The 14,091-nt window shown below is 33.5% G+C and overlaps 1 protein-coding gene across 4 annotated transcripts in view; it reads right to left on the bottom strand.

Moving 5' to 3' along the window:
* LOC124230929 (gephyrin) overlaps window positions 1–14,091 on the bottom strand; it is a 575,937-nt gene that overhangs the window by 270,777 nt on the left and 291,069 nt on the right. For all 4 annotated transcript variants that reach the window (XM_046647482.1, XM_046647483.1, XM_046647484.1 and 1 more), the window contains exon 5: window positions 5,524–5,618. In XM_046647482.1, the coding sequence (XP_046503438.1) occupies window positions 5,524–5,618 (95 nt within the window). The remainder of the gene's footprint in view (window positions 1–5,523; window positions 5,619–14,091) is intronic.

The raw sequence follows: 14,091 nt of genomic DNA, 5'->3' as shown, positions 1-14,091 counted from the left end.
GAAACTCTTCAAGGTGGTAATATGATAATGTAAATTATTATTTTAAATGATCCATGCTGGTTTAATATGATTTAAATAATACTAAGGGTAATTTAATTCACTGCTATAAAAATAAATTCAGTGATTTTTTTCCTTAAAAACTTTTTTTTTTTTTTTAAAGATTTTATTTTTTTCCTTTTTCTCCCCAAAGCCCCTCTGGTACATAGTTGTATATTCTTCGTTGTGGGTCCTTCTAGTTGTGGTATGTGGGACGCTGCCTCAGCGTGGTTTGATGAGCAGTGCCATGTCCGTGCCCAGGATTCGAACCAACGAAACACTGGGCCGCCTGCAGTGGAGCGCGCGAACTTAACCACTCGGCCACGGGGCCAGCCCCCTTCAAAACTTTTTTTTAAAACAATATTATATGAAACCATTTTTGCCACCAAAGGGAGAAAATTAACCCTTCCCCAAAAGCAATGTATATGTCTGTTAGCGTGTTTATATTCAGCTACTGACTAGATGAAGCAATGATCAAATGGCAATAATGGTAGGTAATGAAGCAAACTGGCAAAAACAAATTAGTCCTACTTCATACATTAAAAAAATGAACTAAGGACTTCAAGTCCTACTTTATCAAATAGAGATATAATGGAAAATTCCATGTAACTAAAACTGAACTGAACAGTTAAAACACAGTTGAAAGATGGGTTAATGAGTATTATAATGGAAAATCTTTTTATAAAATGAAAAACTACCTATCACTTTTTCTTTTTATGAATTTAGATATTTATCTAATAGTTTTTCTTTTTTTTTCTTTTTTCTGTTTTTTTTTGCTGAGGAAGATTCGCCCTGAGCCAACATCTGTTGCCAATCTTTTTTTTTCATGTGAGCCACTGCCACAGCATGGCCACTGACAGATGAGTGGCATGGTTCCAAACACGGGAACCAAACCTAGGCTGCTGAAGTGGAGCACGCAGATCTTTAATCACTAGGCCATAGGGGCTGGTCTTAAAAGAAGGTTTTCCTAATGAGGAAATCTATATAGGACCTCATAACATTTCTATGAGCTATGTGATGTCACTAAAAAACTAAGTAGAGATCACAAGTCAAGTTAATAGCAAAACTGAGAATAAACCCCAGGATAAATCATGCCTCAGAGCATAACCACAGTGGTTACTCTATTATTGTCAATGAAGTTTAGAACAAAAAGTATTTGATCTCTTTAAAAAGTCAGTGGGGCATAAATTATAGATTGAAGGAGGTTATCATGTTGCTCCTTTGTGGGAAGTTCAATTAGCTACTGGAACAGGAAGTGCTAAACCTAGATGAGTAAATTACCCAAGGTCACATAACTAGTAAATGCTAGTAAGTGCTAGGATATAAACTCAGGGATCTGATTTTAAAAATAGAGCTCTTTCTCTTTCAGTGTTGACCAAGATGGTAGATGCTTAACTACAGCTTCTCTCTCTTACTGATTGTGGACAGAATACAAATAGTGACTACCTGAGAACTCTGAACATAAACAATAGCAGGCAGATTAGAAACTGAAGTCAGAACTTCAATAACAGCCCTTAAAGGGTCTAGTTCCAGTTGTACTACTATGATGATCGTAATGTGAGAACTAAAACCCAGAGAGAAGACCTATCTTTCTGGGTTGTGGAACTAGGAGAAGGGGCCTGTTATGTCTAAAGAGCTGGGATGGGAGAAAGCTCTATTATTTTTTCCCAACTTTTTCTTTTCTTTTGCCTCTTTGCCCTGAAGGTGGTCCTATTGTGTAGAATTGCATAATAGCACAGGGGGTTAATACTCCACAAGAAATATCTTCTGGCTAGAGGAACTAGAAATAAGAGCCCTGGGGAACTGGAGAGCAGGGGGGAAATTCTTGGATAGGAGAGAGCTAGAGAAAGTGGATCCCCTAATTGTGCCAGCGAACTGACAGAAGTACCAGGCTCACTGTTGAAATATGCATGTGTGGAATGGACTCAAGTATAAGAAAGACTTTTAAAAATATAAGTAAAATATACTCCCCTGTCCAAGTCTAACAAAGGCTGAACAACCACCCACAGAAAGTAAGACAGAATTTACAATCTGAATCCAATCAGTCTGATTGCTAAAACTAACTAACAGTCTCCAGAGGACTTTACAGAGTCCAGAGTCTTACAATATACTATTCAAAATATCCAGAATACAATCCGAAGTTACTCAACATAGAAAGAACCAGGAAAATCTGACCACTTCTCACAGGAAAAGAAAATCAACAGATGTCAATCCCAAGGTGAGCCAGATATTGAAATTGTTGGAAAAATAATTTCCAGCAGCTATTATGACCATTGTCCATGACACAAAGGTCAACATTTTTGAAATACATGCAAAGATAAAAGTTCTTAGAATAAAGCTATAAAAAACAGTCAAATAGAAATTTTAGAACTGAAAAAATACGTTATCCAAAATTTAAAAACACACTGCATAGGCTCAAAGGCACAATGGAGATGAAAGAGGAAAAAGTCTGTGAACTTGAACCTAGATCAACAGAAACAACCTGAGGTGAAGTATAGAGAGAAAAACATGATTAAGAAAAGTGAGCCTTAGGGACCTGTGAGACATTATCAAAACATGTAAAAATCGTGTCACACAAGTCTTAGCAGGAGAGGAGAATGAGATTGGTGCAGAAAAAAGAATTTGAAAAGTTAATAGCTGAAAACTTCCTAAATTTGATTAAAGACATAAATTTACAGATTAAAGAAGCTCTCTGAACCCAAAAGGATAAACTCAAAGAAAACTACACCCAGACGCATAAGAATCAAAATATCTTCAAAGCATCCAGAGAAAAACCATACATTACACATAAGGGAACAGCAATTCAAATAACTGTGGATTTCTCCAAGGAATCATGAAGCCAGAAGACAATGGAATAACATTTTTTTCTAAAGTGCTGAAAGAAAAAAACTGTCAATCCAGAATTCTGTATTTAGTGAAAATATCCTTCAGGAATGAAGGTAAGATAAAGACATTTGCAGACGAAGGAAAGCTATTAGAAGGTTTTGCCAGCAGTACTGCTGTAAGAACTAGAACTTTCAAACAATAACAACACAACAACAGTAATCAACACTCAAATAAGATTTCTTATGAATCAGTTGTTCTAAGCACATTGCATGGACTAACTCAATCCAAGAAGTTTGATACTACTAACATCCTCATTATACAGATGAGAAAACAAACAAAAAAACAAGCTAAGCAGCTAGTAAGTAGTAGAGCCAGAATAGAACTCAAGCAATCTGGCTTCAGAGATGATGCTCTTAACTGTTACTTGATATTATCTTCCCACTTACTTGTACAAAGAAAACTGGAGGATATTAAGTTAACCAAGTAGATGAAAACCATTTTAAATTAATTTAGTGATATTAAAAATTGTTTTTATTTAATGCTGCTGTCTAGAGATAAAAATAGGAAGGCAAGGCACCAACTTGATGCATTACTTTACTTTGAAAAATATTCTATCAGAACTAGGATGAAACATTGATTTGTCAACAGTAACCATAAAAAAACCATTTTTTGAGCACTTACTATGTATCAGAAGTTGTTTTAGGGGCTACGGATGTAAAAATGAATAAGATACAGCTCCCATTCTTAAGGATTTTACACAAATTAGGCAATACAGACAAGTAAGTAAATAATTACAATATAGTATGTGCTTTAATAGAAGCATGTAGAAAACTCAAAGTACATATGAGGTAAAAATGCTGTAGAAAGGAAGCATCAATCTAATCATGGCTTTGAAAAGCACAAAAAATGAACAGTCAAGGAAATATTCCACAATTCCCTCTTCTACAACTCATGGAGACTACTATCTCTATTTCAAATTTGTAAATAAACTCTCAGTTAAATTAGTAATGAACACAAAGAAAAGCCAGAAGAAACTGTTACCGTGCTGTGATAAAGATGATGGATCTATTCCAAAGTACTTAGAATAAGCTCCTGCTGATTAATTTTTCACTCACTCAACAGTCCAGGGCTCAGTAATTACGTGGATTCAGAATGTAGAGGAGAAATTAATCCAGAAAAATCTTTCAGTAAGACAACAGTGATATTTCCATGCTGGATCAAGACAGTTATATTCAATTTAGAGTTACCTTAACAGTTGCAAAGAATAAGTTCTTCAGGTAAACTGTGGGATCCTTAAGGTGAGGACCATGCCTGATTTTTCTTTCTATCCTTAGTATCCCTAATAGTTAATATGGGCCTGGCAAATAGAGCATTATTTTGTTTGTTAAATTAGACTTTTATTATAAAAGAATTAACAAGAGATGACATTTAATTCTTTCTTGACTATATTCCTTGTATGCCAAGAAACAGTTCTTTTGTGTTCAAAGACCACTACTTCATTCCACAAAGAAAAGAGATCAGTTGTGACCATTTACCTCCTATGTCTAGGTAACATAAATAAGGGTTAATAATAAAGAACACCAACAGCATAAAAGATTCAATGTGAGTTCCTTAAAGACCAGCATGGGCTTTTAATTTAAAATCTCGATCATGCTACTTTAGTTTTCTTTTTGCTCTTACTAAAATTAAATATTATAATACAGTACTTGTGACAGCAAAGAAAATATAGTAACTAATGGCCCATTCACATTTCCCTGTAGCTGTGCTTCAAGTGGCTGCCACTAATAGGTTATAAACTTACTCTAAGTAACAGAAAGGGCACTGTGACTCATATTCCATACATCAAATGGATATATTAACTTTTATGTTCATATCGCACACAAGATCAATAAATGGTTATAAATAATTATTGTTAAATCCTACAATTAGAAACTTGCTATGTATTTTTAGGGTGCTTTGAGATCAACTGTCTAGTAATCAACGGTCATTAAATCAACAGATTCTCACTAAGTTGATATTTCTGTCTTTAACTTAAATAACATATGCTGTCCTCATTAAAGGGGATTTTAATCTAAGAGTTGCTAAAATAATAATAAATAAATAACTAAACCATCAGCTCGAAGATGGATTTGAAGATGGATGTCAACATTTATGTCAACAAAGGCATAGTTTTAAATATATTAATTTAATAAACTAATAATATATTATTGAGCTCTTTTCATGACCACACATCATTATGCCTATTTACAAATTGGAATAAATGTTCCTAACTTATGAGAACTTATTTTTAAAAATTCTACTGTTCAGTTTTATTAAATTAGTATTTAATGACAATTAATGCATATTAATTGATGATTACAAATAATCACAAAAAGAATAATTTTACATCTTAATAAACTGAACTCTTCTCTGGGCTGGGATTAACAACTTTTAGCAGTAATATAATATTTTCTAAAAATTTAAACAATATGTAAAAAAAAAAAAAAACGTGAAGAAAATTGTGGCCAAGATTTAACCAGACAAGATATTAAGACTTAACTCTAGGATACAAAGAGGGCAATCTTAAGTGTTATGACTAAAGTTCTTTAGGTTTATCAGTCTACTGTAGTGATTAGAGATATGGAATTAACTTTCTTTGCAACATGTTGGTGACTTTCTTACCTAGAGAGCATGCCCAGAGGTGTAACATTAAGTGATCCCATCAGCATTGCCAGGGCCATCCCTGGTGCTTCCCGTTCTATTACTTCTTTTGTGGCCTGTAATTAAAGATTAAATAGCAGACTGAGTGAAATTAGCCAAAAAGAAGGAATACAGAGTAGTAAAATTAACTTAAACATAACTATAAATCATGCTTTCTATAAACCATACTTTGTAGTTCTCCAAACATTTTTTTTTAAGGCATCAAGACAGTTCTTTGGGACCACTGAATAAAAGCTGAGTGAGGATCAGGACACCCAGGGAACTTTATATTAGCAGACCTTTCTTAGCAGACCTTTCTTACCCTTACAACTCAGAAGTATTTGATAGAAGTCTCATCTAGCCTAATAACCTAAATTTTAAAATACAACCTCAGTTGCTATAGAAGCTCGACAGATTTTCATAGGGTGAGAAATCTGGGTATTTTTCTGTGTCTATTATTCTTGAAATAATTAGTCCCTGGAAACCTGAGATCTCTCTGTATCTCTCCTAGCTCCATGGTTTTATGATATAATTAAAAAGAACTCAAGAACTCACCAAGTCAATTTTCCCCATTTATTGGGCAGAAGAAAAACTCTAGATTTACCATCTTCCATATCTTCAATATAAATTATCTGATTGTTTATATTTTTTTATTTTTGAGGAAGATTAGCCCTGAGTTCACATCCATGCCCATCTTTCTCTACTTTATATGTGGGATGCCTGCCACAGCATGGCTTGCCAAGCGGTGCCATGTCCGCACCCGGGATCCAAACTGGCAAACCCCAGGCTGCCAAAGCGGAATGTGCGCACTTAACTGCTGCGCCACCGGGCAGGCCTCTATAATGAAAGTCTTAAGATAGGACATTCTTTTAGACAAGTGTGGTTAAACTTGGATAAGCTAATGAAGGAAATAGGAAACTTTCATTTCTAAAAGTCAATTAAAATAGGTACATATTTATCATACTGTGATGATAAAGATATGTTTTAGGCTAAATTTTGGGAGTGAAATACCTGACTTAATCCATTTCTAATCCTCTGTTTCTACAAATGCAGCAGGTTATAATAAATGAGAGCAATACAAAAACAAAGATTGCAAAATACTTTTCCAGGAAATAAGAAGACAAACGAAATAAAAAGTAAATTATGGTGGAATATAGAGAAAGGTGGATATTTTAATATTTCATTAGAAGTAAAGTGATAGTTCTGAATAAGATTGTAGCCTTGGTCAAAATTTAGGTTGAGGAATCAGCAAAGCAGTTAAAATGCATCAAGTACATGTTAGACGTCAGTTGATATTATAAATAAAGTTTTAAGAGGCACATAAATTAGTTATTTAATTCCTTATAATTATATAGAATAAACGATTACCAGAATTGACATAATCTACTGATCCACTGAATCCCAGCACAATGCAATTATTTAACAATGGCAGAAATTTTAAAGGAAAACTAGCACTATCATAATGCTTTTCAATGAAACCTGCTTTAAAAATAGAGGGCCAGCACGCAGGAGAAAAGGAAATTCTTAAATTCCTAAATTTGGGGGTTACTTTTACTTAAATACATAGCTAAAAATTGTGGAGCTAGCATTATCTAGAATCTATCCCTTATTTTCCAGATTCAATCTATCTGGTATGATTTTGAAGTCTCCTGAGAGGAAACACTATTACCATGTTATAAATTGCTGTATTGAGATTTACGACTCCTTCTTAGGGACCTTGAAATATTTGAGCCCTAAAAATCAAGCATGGGATGTTACCAAGAAAGTCTTAAAAGAGCTCTTTGGATAGGGTTAACATTTATTTCTTTATCTGCTCGAAAATGTCACACAAGCAATGTTTAACACTTAATGAATTTGGGGGCCTGCATAGAGATGTACTCCAAAGTATAACAGCACACTTTACTTAAGGACAAAGGAAGAAAATATCAACAGATAGTTGAGAGGAAGTCTTTCACTTAAAAAGATACTTGAAAGCACAACATTTATCCATCCATACAATAAATACTTATTAAGCATCTACTATGTGCTAGGTAGTATTCTAAGGCACTGATGTTGCAGTATTGAATAAAACAAACTTATAAGAGTGTGTAAACTCACTGTCACCTACTACATAAAAAACTCAATTGACAAATTATATATGAGAATTACCTAAAAGAGATATAAATTAATCTTTCTACATCCTCTAAAATATACCATTGGATTTGGCCAGACCACAGTGGTCTATCTGGAATGTCTCATTTCACTTGCTTAGAGAACACAACCTAATTCCATCTTATTTTTCTTTGCCCTATTTTTCAACATTTATCTTATTAAAGGTTCTGGTGTATTTATACATTTGGGTAAACCACATTAAATATTTTTTAGGATATTAACAAATATATGGTTGATGGACAGATAAATGCATATATGTATTCTTTACAAAGAGATCATCTTTTTCTAAACATAATTTAGGAAGGACAGTTAATTCTTTCTGAAGACTTTCTAGAGAATTTGGGCCTATCGATACAAATCTTGTATACTTTCGAACATAAGAGAAAGATATATATTTTCATGATGCCAGTGAAAGGCATTGGTGCTGACAGGAGTGAATGACAGGGGAGGCTGTCAGACTCTCTCTAGGACTACACAAAAACCGATCTTTTCGATAGGGTGTTCCTAAATAATGCACAGTCTTTTTTACATCTGTATCAAATATACCTCTTCCATAAAACATCAGAGCTTTTCTGTTTCCTTTTTAGTTTCTCTTTCTCTCAAGCTGTTTGGTGTAGCAGAAAAACCACCATCTGTGGCGTCAGACAACGTCACTACACAGTTGAGGTCCATCAGAGTAAGACTAGATCGGTTAAGCCACCAACACAGTGCCCAACATACAGTATATAGACTCAATACATATTTGTTGAATAAAAGAATGAATAAATAAGTTAACTAATATAAATTTGAAACGGGCTTTGTCAGTTAGTTATTCTATGAATTAGAACAAAATATTTAACCTCTCTGAGCTTCAATGTACTTAAGAATAAAATGGAGATAATAACAAAACATACCTATATTTTATGAGAACTAAATGATATAAATAAATCACCTAGCATAGAGTAGGTATTCAATACATGTCAATTCTCTCTATGCAGCTACCTTCCAATTCTCCTTACATCCTTGCAGTTTTAATCATAACAGAGAACAGAAATAATTCAAAACTCCAGAAAACAAATCTAGATACAGTGGTCGAGAACCAAAGATGAGGGAAAAGAGAAGAGAGAGAACCTAAATGTAAGACCATTGGAAAGTGGGAGGGCAGGAAGCAGAAAACTGAAATAGTGGGATCTAAAGGGAACAAGCAGCCAAATGAAGCGGGAACTAGAAGATGGATGGGAGGGCAAGAGCTGGGTGAAAACATCTATAAACTGTAAATGGGGAGGTACAAGTGGAAGGCAAAGAACAAGACAATAAAACTTAATTTAGAATAAAACAAGAAAAGTTGTCTGTCTAAATTATTAGAAAATCCAAACAGAAGAATGGTTTTAACAAATGTAGGTTTTTCCTTTTAATCAGATATTCTAGTACAATACAGATAAAGTGTTAATGAGTAGGTAGCAAGCATTCTTTATCAATAGACTATTCATAATAAAATGGCAAAAAGATGCTATTAAAAGTTTGAAGCTATTTTTTCTTCATTAGCTAAAATTCTGTTTCTCACTTTTTCATACATTATTAATTTGATTATCAAATTCTTTTTTTCCTTGAGCAATAGAAATTTATATTCCTACTTCAGACACAACTTTTCTGAACTGGCAGAGTCCAAAATAATGAGGTTTAATTGGATTTACCTATTCTCTTTAAATAAGACATTTGATCTTTAACTTCCAAATACTTTATAAACTATGCAAGTTGTAACCGCCTATGGAAAATCACTTATCGTGATTTTTTCTTTTACCCTTGAAGCTTTGAAGATTAAAGTCAGAAAGATGCTTCAAAGACTGCTCAAGTTGCAAAAAAGAGTGTCATAAACAATGATTCTATAGCCCAGGGAACTTGTCAATAAAATCCAGGTCCATTTTTAACTTCACAGGAAAAATGACCTTAAAAAAATGTTATTGCTTTAACAGGCAATGATGTTTAAATATGTACAGGACACACAATAGCTAAATGTAAATGTGCAGAAGTTCCTCATATGCATGGTGATTGTGAAAAATCACTTAGTATAGTGCTCATACTTTTATTAACAGAGCCTAATTTGTGTATTAATATTTACATGCTTGTTACTTGACTAGGTAGATTTAATAAAATTTCCTCCTAACAATTGATGCAGTGCCCTCCGCTGATTAGATAATCTTAAATAAAGACTATCTGTGAAACACCATCTAATGGGTACTAAAGCTATCCAGGTGGGATATGGTTAGAGCAGTGGTTCTAACACTTCAGTGTGCATCAGAATCCCCTATAGGGTTTGTTAAACACCGATTGCTGGGCCCTGAGCAGAAATTTTGATTCAGAATATCTGGTTGGGGCCTCAAAATTTGCATTTCTAACAAGTGTCCAGCTTATGCTTGTGATGCTGGTCAAAAGACCACACTTTGAAAAACACATTGCACATGGAAGAAATGAGGTAGATTAATGATAATATGTACCACTTGATCTAATCTTCATGATACCTTGTGTTCAACTTTGTAAAGTAGATTGAAATAAATGTGAGGATCCTTCATCAGAGCAAAATATGGACCCAGTTAGGAGATAAATTAGTAAAAATAGGCAGTTTAATGCCAGCCAACTAGATTTCCCTGACTCTGTCCCTTAAAGGGCAACCACATTAATATTGTTTTACATTTTAAAAAAGGGTTATAATAAACTTATAATTCAGAGCATGCCCCTATATGTATTCTGTAGTACAGAGAAGCTATCTTTAACATTTTTTTTCTGAGGACTACATATGATGCATAAAATTTACATACAAGACTAACTCCTACAGATGTTTAAGGAGCACCAGCTATGAATCTACTCCTTTCTCCTCTCATTTAAGAAACAGCAAAATGAAAGTGAGAGTCACATTGTTATAAGGGCAGCCTTGAATTTATTCTAATTAGTTGAAAACATTCATTTGCTGATTCTGTTAATTTTATGTTAGTCGCAAACATCTTTCAACCAATCAGAACACATCAGTGTATCATAACAGTGTGATTAAGTGGTTAAAGACTACTGCTACAAAGGAGAAGCTGCAACCAAGGAGTGAAAGCAGTTATCCCAGTTTTACTTGGGAGATACGATCTTATTGATAATGCATTTCTTTTTCTTCGGGTTTTAGCCTTCTTAAATATTTACATCTTCTTTCACTCCTGGAAGAAGCAGAACGCTTTTCAAAACGGAGATACTCTATTTTGGTTTTCAGTTAGAGTTGTACAATATTTAAATAAGATCTGATTATGATGAAAGATCAAAGGACAGAGTACAATTTTAGAGAGAAAACAAGGAAAAAAAGAGTAAAAATTTAAGTACTGCAGGCAATTTCATCTTCCATTCCACTCAATGAACATGTACTTTGCAGTGAAAATGAGATGCCGTTAAGAGTCTGCTATTTCCACAGTTCATCTCAGTTCCCGTAAGAGTCACTGAGTTAGCATATCACCATGCTAGGTAAAGTTCTAGTGATTAAAGCTAAGTATTTCTTGTATAATATGACCCCTAAAGCAAGCCAACCAATTTATTTGGCTCAATAAAAGGATTTATTTCAACGTTAGAGTAAAAACTGGTTGTTGGGCTACTGAGAATATGTCTTCATACAATATAGTACGGGTGACTGAAAGATTTCCAAGCGTTACTTTAACTATGAAAAATCTCACCCTGTTTGCTAATATTTAGATCCCAACCCTTGTTAAATATCCAACTTGAGTATACAGCAGTGAGTACTTTTCTCTTAACATAGTGTGTTATTTTTCACATTATTTTCCTCCTTTATCTAAATATTAATTTGTCAAATTATCAAACAAAAAATCAGGAACTCAGATGAGCAAATTATTTTTATTAGATATTTTTCACAAGAATACTTATCTTCATATTCTACTTACATAAACAGTACTGCTTTATATCTTGTTCTAGGGAAAGGTGAAAGAATAACACTATTTCTATGAATTATCAGCATTTTCATATCTGCAATATACATTGTTTCATTTGGCATTATGTGAAAAACAGTAAAGTTCTCCCTTATGGTAGGGTGTTGGTTACATATGTCTTTCAAGCTATATAGAAAAAAATTTTATTCATTTATGCTCCTCAAAAGTTGATATGTAGATATGGGAAAATATCCTGTTTCTCAAATCTGAAGAAAGATGAACCAATTTGAAATTGTATTGAAAAGCTGCTGTCTGGTCAATGAACTGGTGACTATATAACCCAGTCTCTTTACTCCAGCTACTCTGGAGTTTTACTTTGTTTTTTAATGTGGTTAGTAGTATATAATATAAGCAGAAACATAACAGCTGACTAAAACAACTATACATTGGATTTTCATTTTATTAATGATCACACATAACTAGTTGGTTTACTTAAAGCAGTGCAAGTTTTTAATGTTCAGATAACAACACAACTTTAGGCTGTGCTTAAACATCTTCATTGAAAAGAAAAGAAAAAAGCTCCTACTTTAGGCGCATAAGTACTATTTGCAAATGACTCACTGCCAAATGATTTTAGAAAATCTAAAACTTTGCTCTTTTGCCCTGAGATATGATAATGCCCATTGGTGATCTCTTTAGAAAGTAGCCACATTAGAAACATGTACTTATCATGTTTGAAATTCTCTTTCTCCAAAACTAGATTCTCACCAAAAGAGGCACAGGAGACAAAGAGGAACAAGAGATAGGTCAGGTAAAGGAAGTGGAATGAGAAGAGATAAAAAACCAAAAAGAGCTCCTTTCTATTTTAATTATTATTATAAGGTGTTGCCTTTCATCATCTCATACCATCCTCAGTTTTAAAATTAGGGGCCAACTGGGAAAGAGGAAAAGAGCACAGTACTTCCTAAAAGCAAACAAATTCAATATTTCTGTTGTCTTGATATAAGCTTAACTAAGTAGAAGTTCCAAGAGTAAAGATGAGAGGAGAATGCATACACATAAGTATTTGGAGGATATGGCATGCTGTAGCTTGAATTAAATAACTTGCTCTCTACAATTTTCACTGTCTAAAGATTGATTTTAAAGCTACTAACCTCTCACTTTATGATCAGGCTTTTTATTCATCATCTATAACCTAATAGATGTTGTTTTTCATTATTCACATACTGAATGAATATCAGTTTTTGTTCTATGCCTCCAGAAATTTATCTATCTCCCAGTTTTCCATTTGTAAAAAGAAGGTAATGATATTTGTTACCTTTCTTATAAAACTAAAGTGCTAATACTCGAAAGCATTTTTAGTTAACTAAAAAGATGTCACAATATTTATACTGCTAGTTTGATAACATTTTACACTACATAAATTTACAATGCTCTGAAAAAGCTCTTATTTCTCTTATTCACTACATGGGTGAGCTAAACATGAATATTATTATTTAGCCACATAATTCAATAGAAGAAATATTCACATCAGAACTTTTTATTTTCAGTGACTTTCTTACAAAATACCTATAGACATTCTCTAATTAAATACTTAACACATTTCTGTATTACATGAGACAGAGGAGACATTTATTACTTCTCTTTCTGTAAGTGAAAAAATGGACACACCAATAAGTTCTAATGACTAATCCAAAACCACAGAGTAAATCAACAGAAAACTCCAGAAGGGAACTCAGGCCTATAGACTCCAATTCTGAACCTAATCCATTAATCTATTATTATGTGCTTCCCAGTTATAAAGCACTACACCCTATTCAAACATAGGAAGGATCTTTGTATTCTGCTTAAATGCAATAAAACATATAAAATGATCAGTATCATTCCTATCACATAGCAAGTGCTTAACAAATGTTAGGTACTATTATTCGTATTAAAGCACAAATCTAAAGGTACCTAATACTGCAGAAGTTGCTGTTATGGACTATAGTCAAAGCAGCTGTGAAACTGAATAGTTCTATCAGAAGCAGTACAGAACAGAAGCTATTAGCATGTCTGTTTTTGAACGTGTATGAATTACTAGAAGATGTTTGAAGAATTCCAGGTGCTAGCAGCAATCTTGAAAATTTAATGAAGATTTATCAAGAAGCAGCAGCTTTGGAGACAACAATTACCAGGAATATAGCCTTGGACACTGCCATAAAACCTCTGAACTAGATCAGGAAAAGGATGTGAGAAGACTGAACATGTCTTTCAAAGAAAAAGGAACTAACAACATCTCCTGGATTTAAGCTTCCACCCAAGTCCAACAGAAAACAGCAGTGTAATTATGTATCTAAGCAAAGATGAAAAAAATGTAAGCAAGTGTCCATAACTACTTCTGGTAAATAAAATTGTTCAAATTGGTAAACCAAATAAGTTTACATCAATTTTTTAATTTCCATTAACAGCCATACACTAAAAATTAAAGCTGTAAAACAACAGCAGCCTAGGCCTTTTTTCTTGTTAG

The sequence above is a fragment of the Equus quagga genome, chromosome 20, assembly GCF_021613505.1.
Source record: "Equus quagga isolate Etosha38 chromosome 20, UCLA_HA_Equagga_1.0, whole genome shotgun sequence".
NCBI classification, from domain to species: Eukaryota; Metazoa; Chordata; class Mammalia; order Perissodactyla; family Equidae; genus Equus; species Equus quagga.
This window is presented reverse-complemented; position numbering and strand designations above follow the sequence as displayed.